General features: G+C 39.6%; 1 protein-coding gene across 8 annotated transcripts in view; it reads left to right on the top strand.

Annotated features, from left to right (window-relative positions):
• Positions 1-16442, top strand: part of chl1b (cell adhesion molecule L1-like b) — a 164794-nt gene that overhangs the window by 127669 nt on the left and 20683 nt on the right. For 4 of the 8 annotated variants that reach the window (XM_079841175.1, XM_079841176.1, XM_079841177.1 and 1 more), the window contains 11 exons: positions 401-567; positions 654-813; positions 890-1014; positions 1418-1519; positions 3113-3310; positions 3532-3602; positions 6074-6296; positions 6803-6838; positions 9672-9787; positions 9981-10185; positions 12511-12633. In XM_079841175.1, the coding sequence (XP_079697301.1) occupies positions 401-567; positions 654-813; positions 890-1014; positions 1418-1519; positions 3113-3310; positions 3532-3602; positions 6074-6296; positions 6803-6838; positions 9672-9787; positions 9981-10185; positions 12511-12633 (1526 nt within the window). The remainder of the gene's footprint in view (positions 1-400; positions 568-653; positions 814-889; positions 1015-1417; positions 1520-3112; positions 3311-3531; positions 3603-6073; positions 6297-6802; positions 6839-9671; positions 9788-9980; positions 10186-12510; positions 12634-16442) is intronic. The other 4 variants (XM_079841181.1, XM_079841180.1, XM_079841179.1 and 1 more) reach the window with 1 other exon arrangement.

Below are 16442 nucleotides of genomic sequence, written 5' to 3'. Positions count from 1 at the left end.
GATTCACTTCAGAAGGCCTTTATTAACCCCCCGGAGCCGTGTGGAGTATGTTTATGAGGAATGGATGCACTCTTTTGACCTTCAAACCTGCCATTATAATGCTTGGAAGCGTCAGGATATTTATTAATACAACTCTGATTGTGTTCATCATAAAGAAGATAGTCGTATACATCTAGGATAGCTTGAGGGTGAGTAAATCATGGGATAATTTTCATTTTAAAGTGAACTAATCCTTTAAGTACAGTTCAAATGTAATGGTGATTAACTGGGGCATGCACATTTTCAAAATAAAATTAATGTTTTATTTTAAAAGTATCCTATTTTCAATTAAGTAATGGGAACACCATTATGCACACAATTGGTGCTGTTTTCTGAGAATGACCCATGTATGGTTACACAGGAGTAAAGCTGACAGTGCCAATGCAGTAGAAGGAGAAAGGTTTTCTGTTCATAAGAATGGTTCACTGGAGATCCATAAAGTGATGAAAGAGGACATGGGGGAGTATTCTTGCTTTGCTCAAAATACAGAGGGCAAAGTTGCCATTGCTGCAACACTTGAAGTCAAAGGTAAGATAAATCATTTACTAGATTCAGAAAATTAATCAATTTAGTTCATCCATATAATCCAAAATTATTTTTGTTTTCTTTGTCAGATCCCACCAGAATAGTCGATCCTCCACACGGTTTGCGTGTTATAGTTGGAACCACTATCCAGTTTTCATGCCAGGCAGAGTTCGATCCAACCTTCGGTGATGACTTTGAGATCCTTTGGGAAAAAGATGGCATGACCCTCAACAGCAGCGAGAACGCACGGTGAGATATACAACAGGATGTCATTCTTTTACAATAATGAATGTCAGAGCTGTCTAATCAGTGCTGGTGTCTATAGATATGTCCTGGACGATGGAGTGCTTGAGATCATTAATGTGAGCTTTGGAGACCAGGGCTTATACGTGTGTGTGGCCAGAACACCAGTCGACCAAGACATGGCGGTTGCGCAGCTTTCAGTTGTGGGTGAGTTATGTGTTTTTAGTCTTTACAGTTTAGGAAAGTAAAGATAGACAGAAGGTTTGAGGGATGAAATCGGTTCAGCACACGGCACAGGGGGGATTTGGCTACCTGCTGAGTCACAACTGGAATTATACCCTAATAAGACAGCACCACAAACTGAAGTATTTGTAAAAATGAACTAGCTGGAGACACGACCTGGCATGTTTGAAACCAGCTGGAGTCATTTCCCAGGCCCACCCTCCCTCCTCTCCCTATCATTTTCTTCTTTTCTTCTACTGTCCCTAAGATATCTATAAAATGGCAACAAAAACAAACAAAAAATCAACAGTATAATGTAATGAATCTGATTGAAATCGAGATGCTTAATCGATTGACAGCCCTAAATAAAATGTGTTGTTTTCTTTAGATGTTCCTGATCCACCAGAGGAGCTGATCCTGTCTGAACATACTGGCAGAAGTGTGAAAGTGCAGTGGATTCCAGGAGATGACCATAACAGCTCCATTACTGGTAACATGCTCTTAACACACATATTTCCGGTATATCACTACTTGGGATACTCTGAATACAGCTACTTATCAGCTTCATGCAGAATAGTATTCAGTTAGTTTGGTCAGTAAAACAGTTCAAAAGTTTTTTTTGGTAACACTTTAGTATGGGGAACACATTCACAATTAACTACAAGTTAATAAGTTTAGGTATGGGGTAGGATTAAGGGATGTAGAATAAGGTCATGCAGAATAAAGCATTAATATGTGCTTTATAAGTACTAATAAACAGCTAATAGTCTACTAAATGCATGCTAATAAGAATCTAGTTAATAGCAAGAATTGAACCCTAGAATAAAGTGTTACTGATTATTTTTAATGTTTTTGTCTCTTATGCTTACCAAGGCTGCATGTATTTAATCAAAAATACAGTAAAAACAGTAATACTATGAAACATTATTACTATAAACAAAATTATTTATTTTAATATGTTGTAAAATGTAATTTATTCCTGACAAAACTGAGTTTTCAGCATCATTACTCCAGTTTTCATTCTACAGTATATGCTATACTCCAAAGAAATCTTATACTCCAAAGAAATCTTATTATTATTATTATTTTATATTATTATTTTTAGGATTCTTTGATGAACCGCATTTATTTAAAATAGAAATGTAAAAGAAAAACATAATAAATGTATTTCAGTGTCACTTTTGATTAATGCTGAATAAAAGTATTAATTTTGTTCAAAAAAGAGCAATATATCTTACTGTTATATGTACCGGTACATATATTTGGGCATTACAAAGTATTATACAATATATTATACAATGAATGTCCCACAGCTACACTGGGATGCACTTTGTGGACAGATTAATGTTTGCTCATGCACTGTAAAAGAGTGGAAACAAGCAGTTGTTACCTCAAGGGGATGTTTTCTACCTGATTTAACCTTTACAAACAATTTTCATTGGTGTTTAAAGAACTTTGATTTAAATTTAAAGAACATATCCTGAATAAAACCAGTTCAGTCAGGTCCACTTAAGTCAAAAACACCATAGACAAACTTTTAGTCAACTTTTTATTGGCATATTTTGCTCAAATTTACATTTGGCAATATGGCTCTGTTCTAAATTCCTCATCCTTTTCATGAGCTCCATGAAAAGCCAAGACAGGGAACAGCAGCATATTCTGGGGACAACCTCCCATTTTTTTAAACTGGGATGGCAGCGAAATTCCCCATTTAGAACAGAGTATGCAATGAAATGACATTGATTAAGTTAAACACAGTTTAAGGAGGAGCTGGGGTGGAGGTGGGTTGCAAAGCAGCGTGCAGCAGAAGCAGCCAAGCAGGTAGATTGAACTGAAGCTACGTTTAAGTTAGGCGCCCTGTTTGAGAGTTGCCAATTGAGTGCATAGGAATCGGATCAGCTGATATGGGCGGTGTTGAAATTTTTCCAATCAGTTGATAGCGGAGCTTGACTACGTGGGCCTGCCTGAACTAACGCAGAATGCTTGATTTAATTGACATTTTTCGACATGCACATATTTAAGGTTTGACAAAAGATGCCTTGTGATCTACGTGTTCACCATGGTAATTTTAAACTTTGTGCAGAGTTTGTTATAGAGTTTGAGGAAAGCCAACATGAGCCGGGCAGCTGGAGGGAGATGACAAAAGTACCGGGAAACCATCATTCCGCTCTGCTGAAGCTTTACGGACACGTGGACTACCGCTTTAGAGTCTCCGCCATCAATGAGGTCGGAAGAGGTTTGCCAAGCCAGGCCACTGAAAGATACAAAACTCCAGCATCAGGTATCTATAAGCTCTCTTACTGTTTCTCCTAACCACGTCGCCTCCACAGATAACAGTGAGCCCAACTTTATCGCCTACTGAACTTTAAAACATTCCGACTTGTGAGATAATTGATTTTCCCTGTCGTTTAAGCGCCAGTCTATAAAGTGCATATTTCACAGGCCATTTTTCCACTAACAATTTCACCTCCAACAAAATCCATATTTCTGCTCTTTCCAAAGCACCTGAAAAGAACCCAGAAAATATCAAGATCGAAGGTCATTTGCCACATGAAATGGATATCAACTGGGAGGTACGATGCTAAATGTTCAATTCCAATAGTCTTCAAGAATATCTAAGGTTCAAAGCACTGGAAGGGCTGCACAGATAAAGAAGTGCTCCAAATACAGAATTTCATTTACTTCTCAGAGGGGGAGAGCAAACTAACAGAGTCAGTTGTTAGGTTCCAATTATCGATAAGCATATTTCCCAAGATAGGGGTTTTTGCATAGAAAAACACGGCTATCTCCATCGCCGCGCTGTTGGGAAAGTTACAAAGCTCTGCTGAAATGGATCTTTCTGGACACAGGTTCCCATCAAAAGGAGCCCAGAGTGAGTCTTTGATTAAAAAGTAATAAGAACGGGATACATAAATTCTGATTTTCACATAAAGGTGAATCTCTTTTACAGTTTCTGGGCTATTACTTGGCAGCCTTTTCATGCTAATACACCTGTACTTTAGCAGAATTATGAGGATTTTCATTGTTAATGGTGGACTTTAATGAGCATTTGCATTTTATTCTCTCTTTTGCTGCAGGACAATTGTAAAAGGAGAGTTAAATGTTGTAATAAAAGTCAATTGTTACATTATTTGACATCAAGATAAATTGCTAAAAAATTCACCAGATCTATCATAAGTTTACCAGAAAAATAAACCCTCATCATGGAAAAAAAGAGTTAAATAATTAATGGATTATATACTGTAATTATAACTATAAAACAGTCCCCACAAATGGTTGTACAGGCAACAGCATAAAAAATATAAATATATATATATACACTACCATTCAGAAGTCTGAACTATTTTTTTTGTTTTGAAAGAAATTCATTATTTTATTCAATAAGGATACATTAAATTGATTGAAAGTGACACTGAAAACTGGAATAACGGCTGCTGAAAATTCAGCTTTGAATAAATTACATGTGAACATTTTTCAAATAGTAAACAGTTGTAATATTTCACAATATTACTGTTTTTGACCAAATAAATGGAGCCTCGGTGAGCATAAGACTTCTTTCAAAAACATTTACAAAAATCTTACTGACCCCAAACTTTTGAGCGGTAGTGTACAGTATATTAGTCGGGCTCGACATTAACGCTTGTCCGATTGTCCGGGACAAGTGTATTTTTTTGAAGGGGCAAGTAAAAGAGAATTTTACTTGCCCAACCGGACAAGTAGCCAGATAAAACGTCATTAACAAAAAATAACTAGGGATTCACCGAAATGCAAGAATGATTCTGCATTCATTAGTGTAAGTGGTGATCGATAGTGGATAATACTATATAATGTATAATGAACTGATGGTAACTATAACGTTGTGCTGTTGACACTCGCGCAGCCTCTCGAGGAGAAATCGATACAAATGTGCGCCACTCACTCAGAGAAACTCAGTTAACACACTGCCGTAAAAATGTAGAAATGTAGAGTTTATTTATATTCATAAAATATGATATAGTTGCAACGTCACAGTACCAAGAGTGCTGTTTTCCTGAATAACATCACAACTGAAAATGACACTGATTTCATATGACAGTTCCGTAAACAATTATTAACATTAAGTCACTTACATTTTAGATGCAATATTGAGTGTTTTTGTTCTATTTCAGCAGCGAAAGTAGTTCCAAACAAAGATCACAGTCACCTGTCGCCACCTACTGGCGTTTTAGTTTCATGTTTAAACATTCTTTCCAACTTTTCTTATTTGTATATACAAAAAATATTTAAAACAATCTCATAACATTATTTAATGCAGTTGTGTAAATTATTTAATTTGATTGGTAACAGCCAGTGTCTTCTTCAAATTTAATTTATTGATCAAATTTAAGAATATAAAAGGAAAGCTGAAGTATAGCCTATGTTTAATAAGATTAGGGGGAAAATGCCCTTTATAAAAGGTAAAAATATCACAAATATGCAGATTTAAATATGTCAAAGCTGATTGAACACTGGTAAGAATATTGCTTCAGAATATATTTTATTTACAACACACCAAAAAAATAGATTTTTTCCGGACAAGCACATTTTTTACTCGGACAAGTGAATGACAGATTTACTTGTCCGAAGGACAAGCACGTGAACAAGCTTAATGTTGAGCCCTGCAGTATATTAGATTTCACATCCGAATTCAAATCAATCAGGTTATTTCAAAAACATAACCAAGAAAACAAAGCATGATAATACAGTTCTATTCAGGGATGACTAGTTAATTTGCTACAAACAACCTTAAAATGCTCATTATATCAACTTGGACTAATTAAGAAGGAAAAGTTTGCCCTTATTCCTGGAAGAAGAGAAGAGCCATTCTGATTGTGAAGGTTGATTTCAGCCAATGTTTGCTTTGTTGTGTGCAATACAATCATGTGGTCAGCGAGTGAAAGTTCTATGAGCGCACCCTCTGAGGCTGAGACAATAAAAACAGCAAGTGTTTGAGCAACTAAATGCTATTTCCTTTGATCTATTGTTTCCCGCCAGCTAACCACGCTTTTTCGCACTCTTGTCACAGCCATTGTCACCTATTGAACACAACGGGCCTGGTCTGGAGTACAAAGTAAGCTACAGAAGACAAGGCACAGAGGACGACTGGATGGAGCACATTGTGAAGAGGCATTCGTTTGTGGTTAAAAACACCCCGACGTTCGTCCTTTATGAGATCAAAATTCAGGCCAAGAACCACGCGGGCTGGGGTCCGGAGCCCAAAATAATGACGGCATACTCTGGAGAGGATTGTAAGTAGGAGCTACCTCCATTGTGTCTGAGCTGTGGAGATGGGTGTGCATTCAAATAAGCCAATACCATTGACATTTCACTCACTGTCAAAGCATTGTGCAAGTTTGCCTTTGAGAGCATACAAAGTAGGTGAAGAATTTGAAAGACGCATCTTATTTTTTCTAACCTTTTATTTATCTGTAAGGGTCTTGTTACGTTGCAAATAAGCTATGCCTGTAAACGGAAATCCCGTTAATCCCCCCCCCCCAGCGAAAGTGCAGTACATGTGTGACGAGAATATCAACACACCTAGAGGGCAAAGAACGCTGATGAAATACCGTCTTGCCTTTACACAATATCCAAACAGCAGCGCTGAGACGCCGATTTGTTTTGCCTTATTGAGGATATTAAATTGCACAAGGGGGAACGATTTCCTCACTCAGAGTCTTTGTAGACTAACAAATGAAATGTTATCATGGCTATGAGCTATTTACATTTGCGACCATAATTATTCTCTTGCCTTCAGTTTTCTTTTGGAGTTGCCCTCCCGATGTTATCTCAGGTCACTACGTCTCTGTGCAATAGGCTTAGTTTAGTCCCCTTTTCGCTCTCAGTCTCCTGCTCTCTCATTTTTGTCTTGTCTTAGTGCATATTTGCCAGTGTTGGGGAGTAACTGATTTATTAGATTTACTCCATAAATGAAAATAAGCTAATTACAATACAATACACTCATTTGTCCTCCTTTTTGGAGTTGCACTGAATCGGCCTATACAAACCTGCTCTAGAATCTTTATTGGGACGCAGCAGCATAGCGTCTAATGCCGTAAGATCTCTGGTCAAACAAATGATTGGCTGAAAGCGGTGTCAAATAAATATCTGATATAGCATTGGTTAAAAACATAAACAAGCTCCCACGATGTGCTGGTGTCATATCATAACGTTAACATGCCTAAATGTCCGACGTTCAGACCTCATTTAATCCGGAATGGACAAAAGAGCACGAATTTATATCAAAAAGCACACTGTGTCGCTGTGAAGTGGACTTTAGTAGTCAAGGGAAAGCCGCCATTGACCGACATGCCAGCACAGAAAAACATAAAAGTAACCGACGAGCCGCAGGTAGGCTATTCTCTTAGGTCATTTTTTCGAGAAGCAACATCACCTCAGGATGACAAAATCTCTGCTGCAGAGCTTTGTAAAGTCATAATCATGCAGTCAAGCATCCCCAGTCATACAGAAATACATAAATAACCAAATAATCTGCCACAGTGCCAGAAAACATTACATTTCTGGACTTCTGCAAATAACAGAAATACATAAATAAACAAATAATAAATGCAAAAATAAATAAATACACATTTCAGTTCTTAAAGAGCTGCCTGAGCTGCTGCAGAGGGTGAACTTTTTTGTTAAGAACTGAAATGTGTATTTTTTTACTTTTTCGCATTCATTATTTGTTTATTTATGTATTTCTGTTATTTCCAGAAGTCCAGAAATGTTATGTTTTCAGGCACTGTGCACTTTGCAAGACAGGTTCATCTCAGTGGTCAGTTTGTGAAACGGACATCACAATGTCTTGAATAAATACAAATACTGTGAACAAACACCTTTTTGCCTCTTCTGTTACACATGGATCTACATCAAGATATATCATAGATCTAATTGTCTGGCAATGAATAGAGTAGGCTATTGCAGAATCTCTGTATCACGATACCATCGATATGATGGACAAAATTGTATTGTAGTTGCGAGTACACCAGAGTCCTATGCAATTATTCTTGCCTCACTAAATACCGCAAAGTTTCCTCCTTTTTGGTGTTATGGAAATGGCCACCCTAAAATTACCAGATTCCAAAAAATGAGTCACCTGTTTGAATTCCTGCATGGTGGAGTTTTATCTTTCTAGATTCCTTAATGATTCCATGAATTAATCGTTTAATACTTTTAAGTAAAAAATTATTCATGACTCAATTCTAAATTATGCATAAATATGAGCATGCGTTGATTCGATTTTTGGAATCGTACTACACTGGTTTTGATTGAACCAGTTCATTTGAGTCATTCATTCATGAAACACTGTACACTGATTCCTGACTACACTGTTTGAGCTACATGTTTCGGATTTACAAAACAACAACAACAACAAAAATGGCTTATAAGAGTCATTTGTCCTGTAATTGGACAACACTGTGTATGCTGTTTTGTTTCATGCTGTTGATTTAGGGGCAGAAAATTCAGAATGTTTTATTAAAACAGTGTGATATTAAGCCTAATGACTACATAATACATACATATTATTTTTCTAACAACACATCAAAGCAACATAAATACATACTCTACATTGTTTAAATGCTGAATGTAATAAATACATTTTATTTGAATGAACTTTCACGTTTAGATGAAAAAGATTATCAATTTTTCATGCTGCAATGTTTCATCAATATGTGAGCATATTCAAATTTATCAACAAAATGCAGTCCCAAAAGTGTGTGTGAGATATGAGGAAGACGCTAAATATATTTTATAAGAATTTTTGATTGAAATCTAACTCAAGATTAAAGCCTTAATTTAGAGACCAGGGTCAAAATGGACCAAAAATTGACTTTTTTTTTATGGTTATAACATTGACATTTTTTTACATGTAACATTTTGTAATAGTTAAAAAATTTACCCAAACACATTTTTTTTACATTTAAAAAAATGAATGCTTATTGAACCTTTTTTATTTTTTTATTAAAACGTTTTTCGTCAAACGGACCCAAGTGCAATGCTTCACAAGCACTGTTACTGATACAGTGTGTTAAAAGTGGATCTAATTCTTGGGTCCTAACCCTAATAGTTATTTATATAAAAAATATTTCTTCCATCAATGTAGTTATCTCCTATTGTTGACTACCATTTCAAAAGAAGAGCTTAATTATAGTTTAACTATTTTAATTTATCAGTAGCATAGCTTCGCAAGGTCCCATTTCAGCATTGTTTCCCCAACACTGGTGTTTACTGGGATTTATTCCATTATAATCAAATCTTTTCCATTAGCGAGTGTCATATATGGTGTCTGTGAGTTTGTGAATGTGGAGTGTTGTTTATATAGATTACTTAGATTGTGTATGGTAAAGAACTGTTGTGTAGGCAATTTGCAATGTGTTTGATAACGCAATGTAGAAAAGCATAAAAACTATATTATAGTCCATAACTCCACATAAACAACTATTACCCCCACCACAGTTTTTCCCATGATTACCCACAAAATTACACCACATTTCTTGGTCCTTATTTCGTGGATATAGCTGAATCTAATTCACTGACATTATCTTGATGTAGGAACAGTGTAATTTGAAGGCAGCTATATAGAGCTATTTGTAATATTTCATTTGCATGTTATTCGTCCGTAGTCCCCTCAGCACCTCCAGAGGATGTAGCCGTAGATGTGATGAACAACACGATGGTGAAGGTCACATGGGACCATGTTCACAAGGACAAACTCAATGGACATCTGGGGGGCTACAGGGTAATTCCGCACTAATGTGTCTTTTGCTTTTTAGCCATGGTTTAAAGGCCAATGACCCCTTTTTGTGACCTTGAAGCTCCTCTTGTTTCCCAGCAAGCTGTCAGAGCTATCCACATGTAATAATCCATGTTGTTTTTGACTCGTCGGTTGTATATTCACTATCTACTACTAAACTATCCTCATGTATTTATAGGTAAGCTGGTGGAGGCTTCGCAGTCTGCTGGACTCAAAGAAAACACACGGTGACAAGCACACGTCGACATTCTCAGGCGAGAGGAACCATGCGGTAGTCACAGGGCTTAGGCCTTTCTCAGAATACAGCCTCATTGTCATGGCCTTTAACAGTAGAGGAAACGGGCCTGGCAGTCATGCGGTCAGCTTCAAAACCCTTGAGGGAGGTGAGTGAGGAGATGTGTGTGAATATTGGAGCTTAAAAGTCCTGTTCTTCGTGATCCCATTTTTCAAACTTTAGTTAGTGTGTAATGTTGCTGCTAGAGCATAAATAATACCTGTAAAATTAAAGTTCAATGCCAAGCGAGATATTTTATTTAACAGAAGTTCCCTTTCAAAGCCTACAGCGAACGGCCGGTTTGGACTACATCCCTGTACTTCCTGCTTTAATGACGTCAATAGAACAGTTTGTTGACTAACCTCCGCCCACAAGAATACGCAAAAAAGGGGGCGTGGTCGTGTTGCACTCCCACGTGGAGAAGAGGAAGTGTTGCGTTCGGTTGCGTTTGTAGAGTGTTTGTCGCCATGTCGTCCAGACGCTGTTATTTTCATCCCGGAGTCAAATCACCTTTGTTTGGCCTTCAGGGACGCTGTACTTTGAGCGCATGCATCTCCCCGTTATGGTAAGAGGCGTGACCTTTCCGGACAATGTGCGTAGCTGCTGTCGAATCACAACACGGGAACCGCTGGCACAATCAGAACTCGTTACGTATTTCTGAAGGAGGGACTTCATAGAATAATGAAATCATCAAGCCGTTTTTTAGGACAGTGAAAACAGCGGTATACAGATAAGTAAATTGTGTGAAAAATACTGTGTTTTTACAAGCGAAACATGAACACATGTTATATTGCACACTGTAAACACAATCAAAGCTTCAAAAAATCAGGAAAAATGGGACCTTTAACATAATAAACTTGGTTCTGTGAGTGATAAGATGGAAATAGTTTGTTTACCTAAAAAGGGCATTGGTTCAGGTTTTTCATGTCACCGTTCATGTCAAAACAAGTTTTGAATATTAGAAATTCAAATGAGATGCAAGACCTTTGATATAGGGGAAGATGTCTTTCACAGAAGAAATAATGTTGAAGAGTTTTTGGAACAAACAAATGAATAACCTTCATATTTGCTGTATGAAAAACGACTTTCTAATTTTAGGATGCTGATTCCAAAAAGTTGTTCTGCCTGTTTTGCTCTAGAACGTCACTTGCTCACAAAATATGATGTGCTTTTTGTAGCATTTTTGCTTTCGACAACTATTTGTAAGGTGAAGAAGTCTTGCATCATTCCTTAATCACCAGAAAAACTGCCACAAATACACTTTTCCTATCTTTCTCTGAGCCATTTTACAGAACTTTTTTTCAATTCTCAGCCGATTTTCACATGTATTACGTAATTGTAAGCCTAATCCTGATTTCAAGGTTTGACAGAAAAAAAAGGCAAAAATGACCCAATGTTTTCTGCTACATAGATTCATCTGTGGATGTTTTACTACATGGAAACAGTGACATCAAATTTACGATTTTGTGGGGGGAAAGTGTTAGCAAGGTACAGGCAGATGAAGATCAGGATAAAGTTCAAATGCAGAGTTTAATAGTAATCCAACAGGCAAATAACAGAAGGTAGTAGCAACACATTCACAAATGCTAACTTAAACTTAAATACACATGGCGATGAACTAAATGACGAACAGCTATGATGAAGATTAGTGTCCATGGAAACTGATGAGTGGCGGGAAACTCAAACAAAGGAACACATGTGGCTGATAAATACAAACTAAAAGTAAATGAAAACTAAAGTAAGGCCCTGTCCACACGAACACGGGTATTTTCAAAACCGCAGCTTTTTCTATGAGGTTTGGCCGTTCGTCCACATGCACAGTATCCAGTCACTGAAACCAAACTTTTTTGAAAACTCCTGCCAGGGTGAAGATTTTTAGAAACTCTGGTTGTCATGTGGACAGTGAAACCGGAGATTTTGGCTAGTTATGTCAAAACCGGAACCGGCAATATTCTTTTTTCCAGGCTTCTGATTGGCCAACATGGCTTTACAGTTATGGTTAGATTGCCACCTGTTGGTTCGGCATGCTCTTTATAAAGTGTTTTTGCGATATCATATGGACACTTTTTTTTTTTAAACAGAGGAGGAAAAAATAACAGTGTAAGTGTGGACTACGCCTTAGAACAAACACAACTGAATATGTGTAACAAAAAGCGTATTCGCAACTTTTACACATTGAACTGATGTCAAAGAAACTTTTGACTTTTGTCATTTTTATAAGTGCGTTACATATAAATAAACATATATACATATAATTAAAAAAATGTATGTGATGGAAATATTTATTGATATTTTTTAACTGAGCTTCAGTTAATTAGGTAATATTAGGCCATTTTTTCAAGATGCAGGGCTGTGTAATGACCATTTGTGTGTTAAATGTTCTATTAAATTATTAAAACATCTGTCAACTCTTTCTTTCTTCCCCTACCTTTAGTACCTGGTCAACCAGCTGCTTTCAGTGTTTCAAACATCCAGAAACACAAGGTCACCTTGACCTGGTCTTCTCCAGTTGACGCAAATGGAGTCATAATTGGCTACATCCTCCAACATCAGCTAAGTAAGTGAACATTGTATTTCCAATTTTGTTCATAACCCTTGCTACATCGTTCTGTTATGGTTATGTGCATGGGGTTTGGGTTTGGGTAAACAGCTTTCCTGATGTGCATTTCTGATGTGACCCATGACACAGCGGCATTACTGGTCATTATAGTGATTCTACAGTAAAACCACAAACCACTAGATTTGCACTGACTCAGTTCATGCCACTTAAAGGGCCAGACTACATAATTAAATTTGTTATGGCACAGAGAACATAAAAAAGCTACTGCACTGTGTCAACATGTTCCCCATGATGCAAATGCGGATTTGGACATATGAAAAACAGTAAAGTGCTCTTTTATGGTTCACATCTCATTACATCGAGTGATGCCTACGTCTCACCACTAGGAGATATTGTTGTGCCACCTACCTTAGGGTTGGCAGCTACAACTTATATTCAACAGACACTTCAGTATTATGACTGTATAGGACCTCAATAAGACACAGTTGTATTTGCTAAATGATTTATGGAAAACAATTACTTTGACTTGTTTAAGTTGCCTCTCTCAATTTGCTTATTTTTATTATACGGGTCCTGTTATACCGAATTGAATGCACACTAGTGAATTAAACAGCTATTTACTGCATGCCGTTAGGGTATGCTTTTAATTAAGATTTACAGTGAATAAGACCACTGATTATATATTGTAGCAGGTTAACAATGCACATCGTATTAATAGTTAAGTGATGCACTTTAGGGAAATGGGAAACATTGTGAAGCATATCTCTACATAGCAAGAGGTATTTTTTCAGGATTCAGGGTACAGATTTTGATATTCAAAGTTTAATTGTAAGATTAAGCTTAATTGTATCCGACCACACAGAAAACCTATCTAACAGAGGCAAACATCATCACAAGTTAAAAGCTGTCATGCCTTGATAATACTAAGGCTGCCACACAACAAAAATGATTTATAATTATTTGTTTGACTTGTTTTCCAATTGAAATATACAAAAATCCTTGCAACAAGAAATGTACTTGAAAAGATCATTTGCATAGAATAATGAGAGTTGTTTTCATTGATTGTATTTTGAAGTGTATTTTGCCTTAGTGCACTGGCAGATTTGTTTACTTGTTTAACTATAAAAAAATTTAAAGTAAAAAGAATTGGAAAAGACTTGTTTCAATATTTTTTTAATGATATTTTAATACAGAAAACTTTTAAACCTTTTTAAAAAGTTAAAACTCAATTAATGGGTAAATGACCACAGGTAATTAATATTCATGAGCAAACAAATACGCTTCTGTCATGATCCCAGCCTGTGTTTCCCTGTCTTGTGAGGACTTATGTTATTTCCTGTCCGCATGAATTTGTTCCAAGGATCGGTAGCGAACCGCGGTGAAGGCCGCATGCGCATTCAGTGTTTCAGCTGGAAAAAAATATTTAATTATAATATTCTTTATCTGACTCCATTTATCATAGTTGTTGAATTTAGAAGAGAATCCCAACTGGTTGTTTGGTCATTTATATTTGATAGTTAATCATACATTTAATCATTCCGTTTTAACTCTTTGTTGCAATTATCCATCCATCCATCCATCTTCTTCCGCTTATCCGGGGCCGGGTCGCGGGGGCAGCAGTCTAAGCAGAGATGCCCAGACTTCCCTCTCTCTAGACACTTCCTCCAGCTCTTCCGGGGGGACACCGAGGCGTTCCAAGGCCAGCCGGGAGACATAGTCCCTCCAGCGTGTCCTTGGTCTTCCCCGGGGCCTCCTCCCGGTGGGACATGCCCGAAACACCTTCCCGGGAAGGCGTTCAGGAGGCATCCGGAACAGATGCCCGAGCCACCTCAGCTGTCCCCTCTCGATGTGGAGGAGCAGCGGCTCTACTCGATGTTCCTCCCGAGTGACTGAGCTTCTCACCCTATCTCTAAGGGAGCGCCCAGCCACCCTGCGGAGAAAGCTCATTTCGGCCGCCTGTATCCGGGATCTTGTCCTTTCGGTCATGACCCAAAGCTCATGACCATAGGTGAGAGTAGGAACGTAGATTGACCGGTAAATCGAGAGCTTCGCCTTACGGCTTAGCTCTTTCTTCACCACGACAGACCGGTACATCGACCGCATTACTGCAGAAGCTGCACCGATCCGTCTGTCAATCTCCCGTTCCATCCTCCCCTCACTCGTGAACAAGACCCCTAGATACTTGAACTCCTCCACTTGGGGCAGGAACTCTCCACCAACCTGAAGTGGGCAAGCCACCCTTTTCCGACTGAGGACCATGGCCTCGGATTTGGAGGTGCTGATCCCCATCCCAGCCGCTTCACACTCGGCTGCAAACCGTCCCAGTGCATGCTGAAGGTCCTGGTTAGAAGGGGCCAACACGACAACGTCATCCGCAAAGAGCAGAGACGAAACCGTGTGGTCCCCAAACCTGACACCCTCTGGCCCTTGGCTGCGCCTAGAAATTCTGTCCATAAAAATTATGAACAGAACCGGCAACAAAGGGCAGCCCTGCCGGAGTCCAACATGCACCGGGAACAAGTCTGACTTACTGCCGGCAATGCGGACCAAACTCCTGCTTCGGTCATACAGGGACCGGACAGCCCTCAGCAAAGGACCCCGGACCCCATATTCCCCCAGCACCCTCCACAGGACGCCGCGAGGGACACAGTCGAATGCCTTCTCCAAATCCACAAAACAAATGTGGACTGGTTGGGCAAACTCCCATGAACCCTCCAGCACCCTGTAGAGGGTATAGAGCTGGTCCAGTGTTCCACGACCAGGACGAAAACCACACTGTTCCTCCTGAATCCGAGGTTCCACTATCGGCCGAATTCTCCTCTCCAGTACCCTGGCATAGACTTTCCCGGGGAGGCTGAGAAGTGTGATCCCCCTATAGTTGGAACACACCCTCCGGTCCCCCTTTTTGAAAAGAGGAACCACCACCCCGGTCTGCCATCCCAGAGGCACTGTCCCCGACCGCCACGCGATGCTGCAGAGGCGTGTCAGCCAAGACAGCCCCACAACATCCAGAGACTTGAGGTACTCAGGGCGGATCTCATCCACCCCCGGTGCCTTGCCACCGAGGAGTTTCTTGACCACCTCGGTGACTTCAGCTTGGGTGATGGACGAGTCCTCCTCTGAGCCCCCAGCCTCTGCTTCCTCAATGGAAGACGTGACGGCGGGATTGAGGAGTATTCTCGAAGTATTCCTTCCACCGTCCGACAACATCCCCAGTTGAGGTCAACAGCCGCCCATCGCCACTGTAAACAGCGTTGGTAGGGCACTGCTTCCCCCTCCTGAGGCGCCGGACGGTTTGCCAGAATCTCTTCGAGGCCAGCCGATAGTCCTTTTCCATGGCCTCACCGAACTCCTCCCAGGCCCGAGTTTTTGCCTCCACAACCACCCGGGCTGCAGTCCGTTTAGCCTGCCGGTACCTGTCAGCTGCCTCAGGAGTCCCACAAGCCAGCCAGGCCCGATAGGACTCCTTCTTCAGCTTGACGGCATCCCTTACTTCCGGTGTCCACCACCGGGTTCGGGGATTGCCGCCTCGACAGGCACCGGAGACCTTGCGTCCACAGCTCCGAGCAGCCGCTTTGACAATGGAGGTGGAGAACATGGTCCACTCGGACTCAATATCTCCAGCCTCCCTCGGGATCTGGTCGAAGCTCTGCCGGAGGCAGGAGTTGAAGATCTCTCTGACAGGAGACTCGGCCAAACGTTCCCAGCAGACCCTCACAGTACGTTTGGGTCTACCGAGTCTATCCAGCTTCCTCCCCCGCCATCGGATCCAACTCACCACCAGGTGGTGATCAGTTGACAGCTCC

The sequence above is a fragment of the Gobio gobio genome (genome assembly GCF_949357685.1).
Source record: "Gobio gobio genome assembly, chromosome: 17".
NCBI lineage: Eukaryota > Metazoa > Chordata > Actinopteri > Cypriniformes > Gobionidae > Gobio > Gobio gobio.
This window is presented reverse-complemented; position numbering and strand designations above follow the sequence as displayed.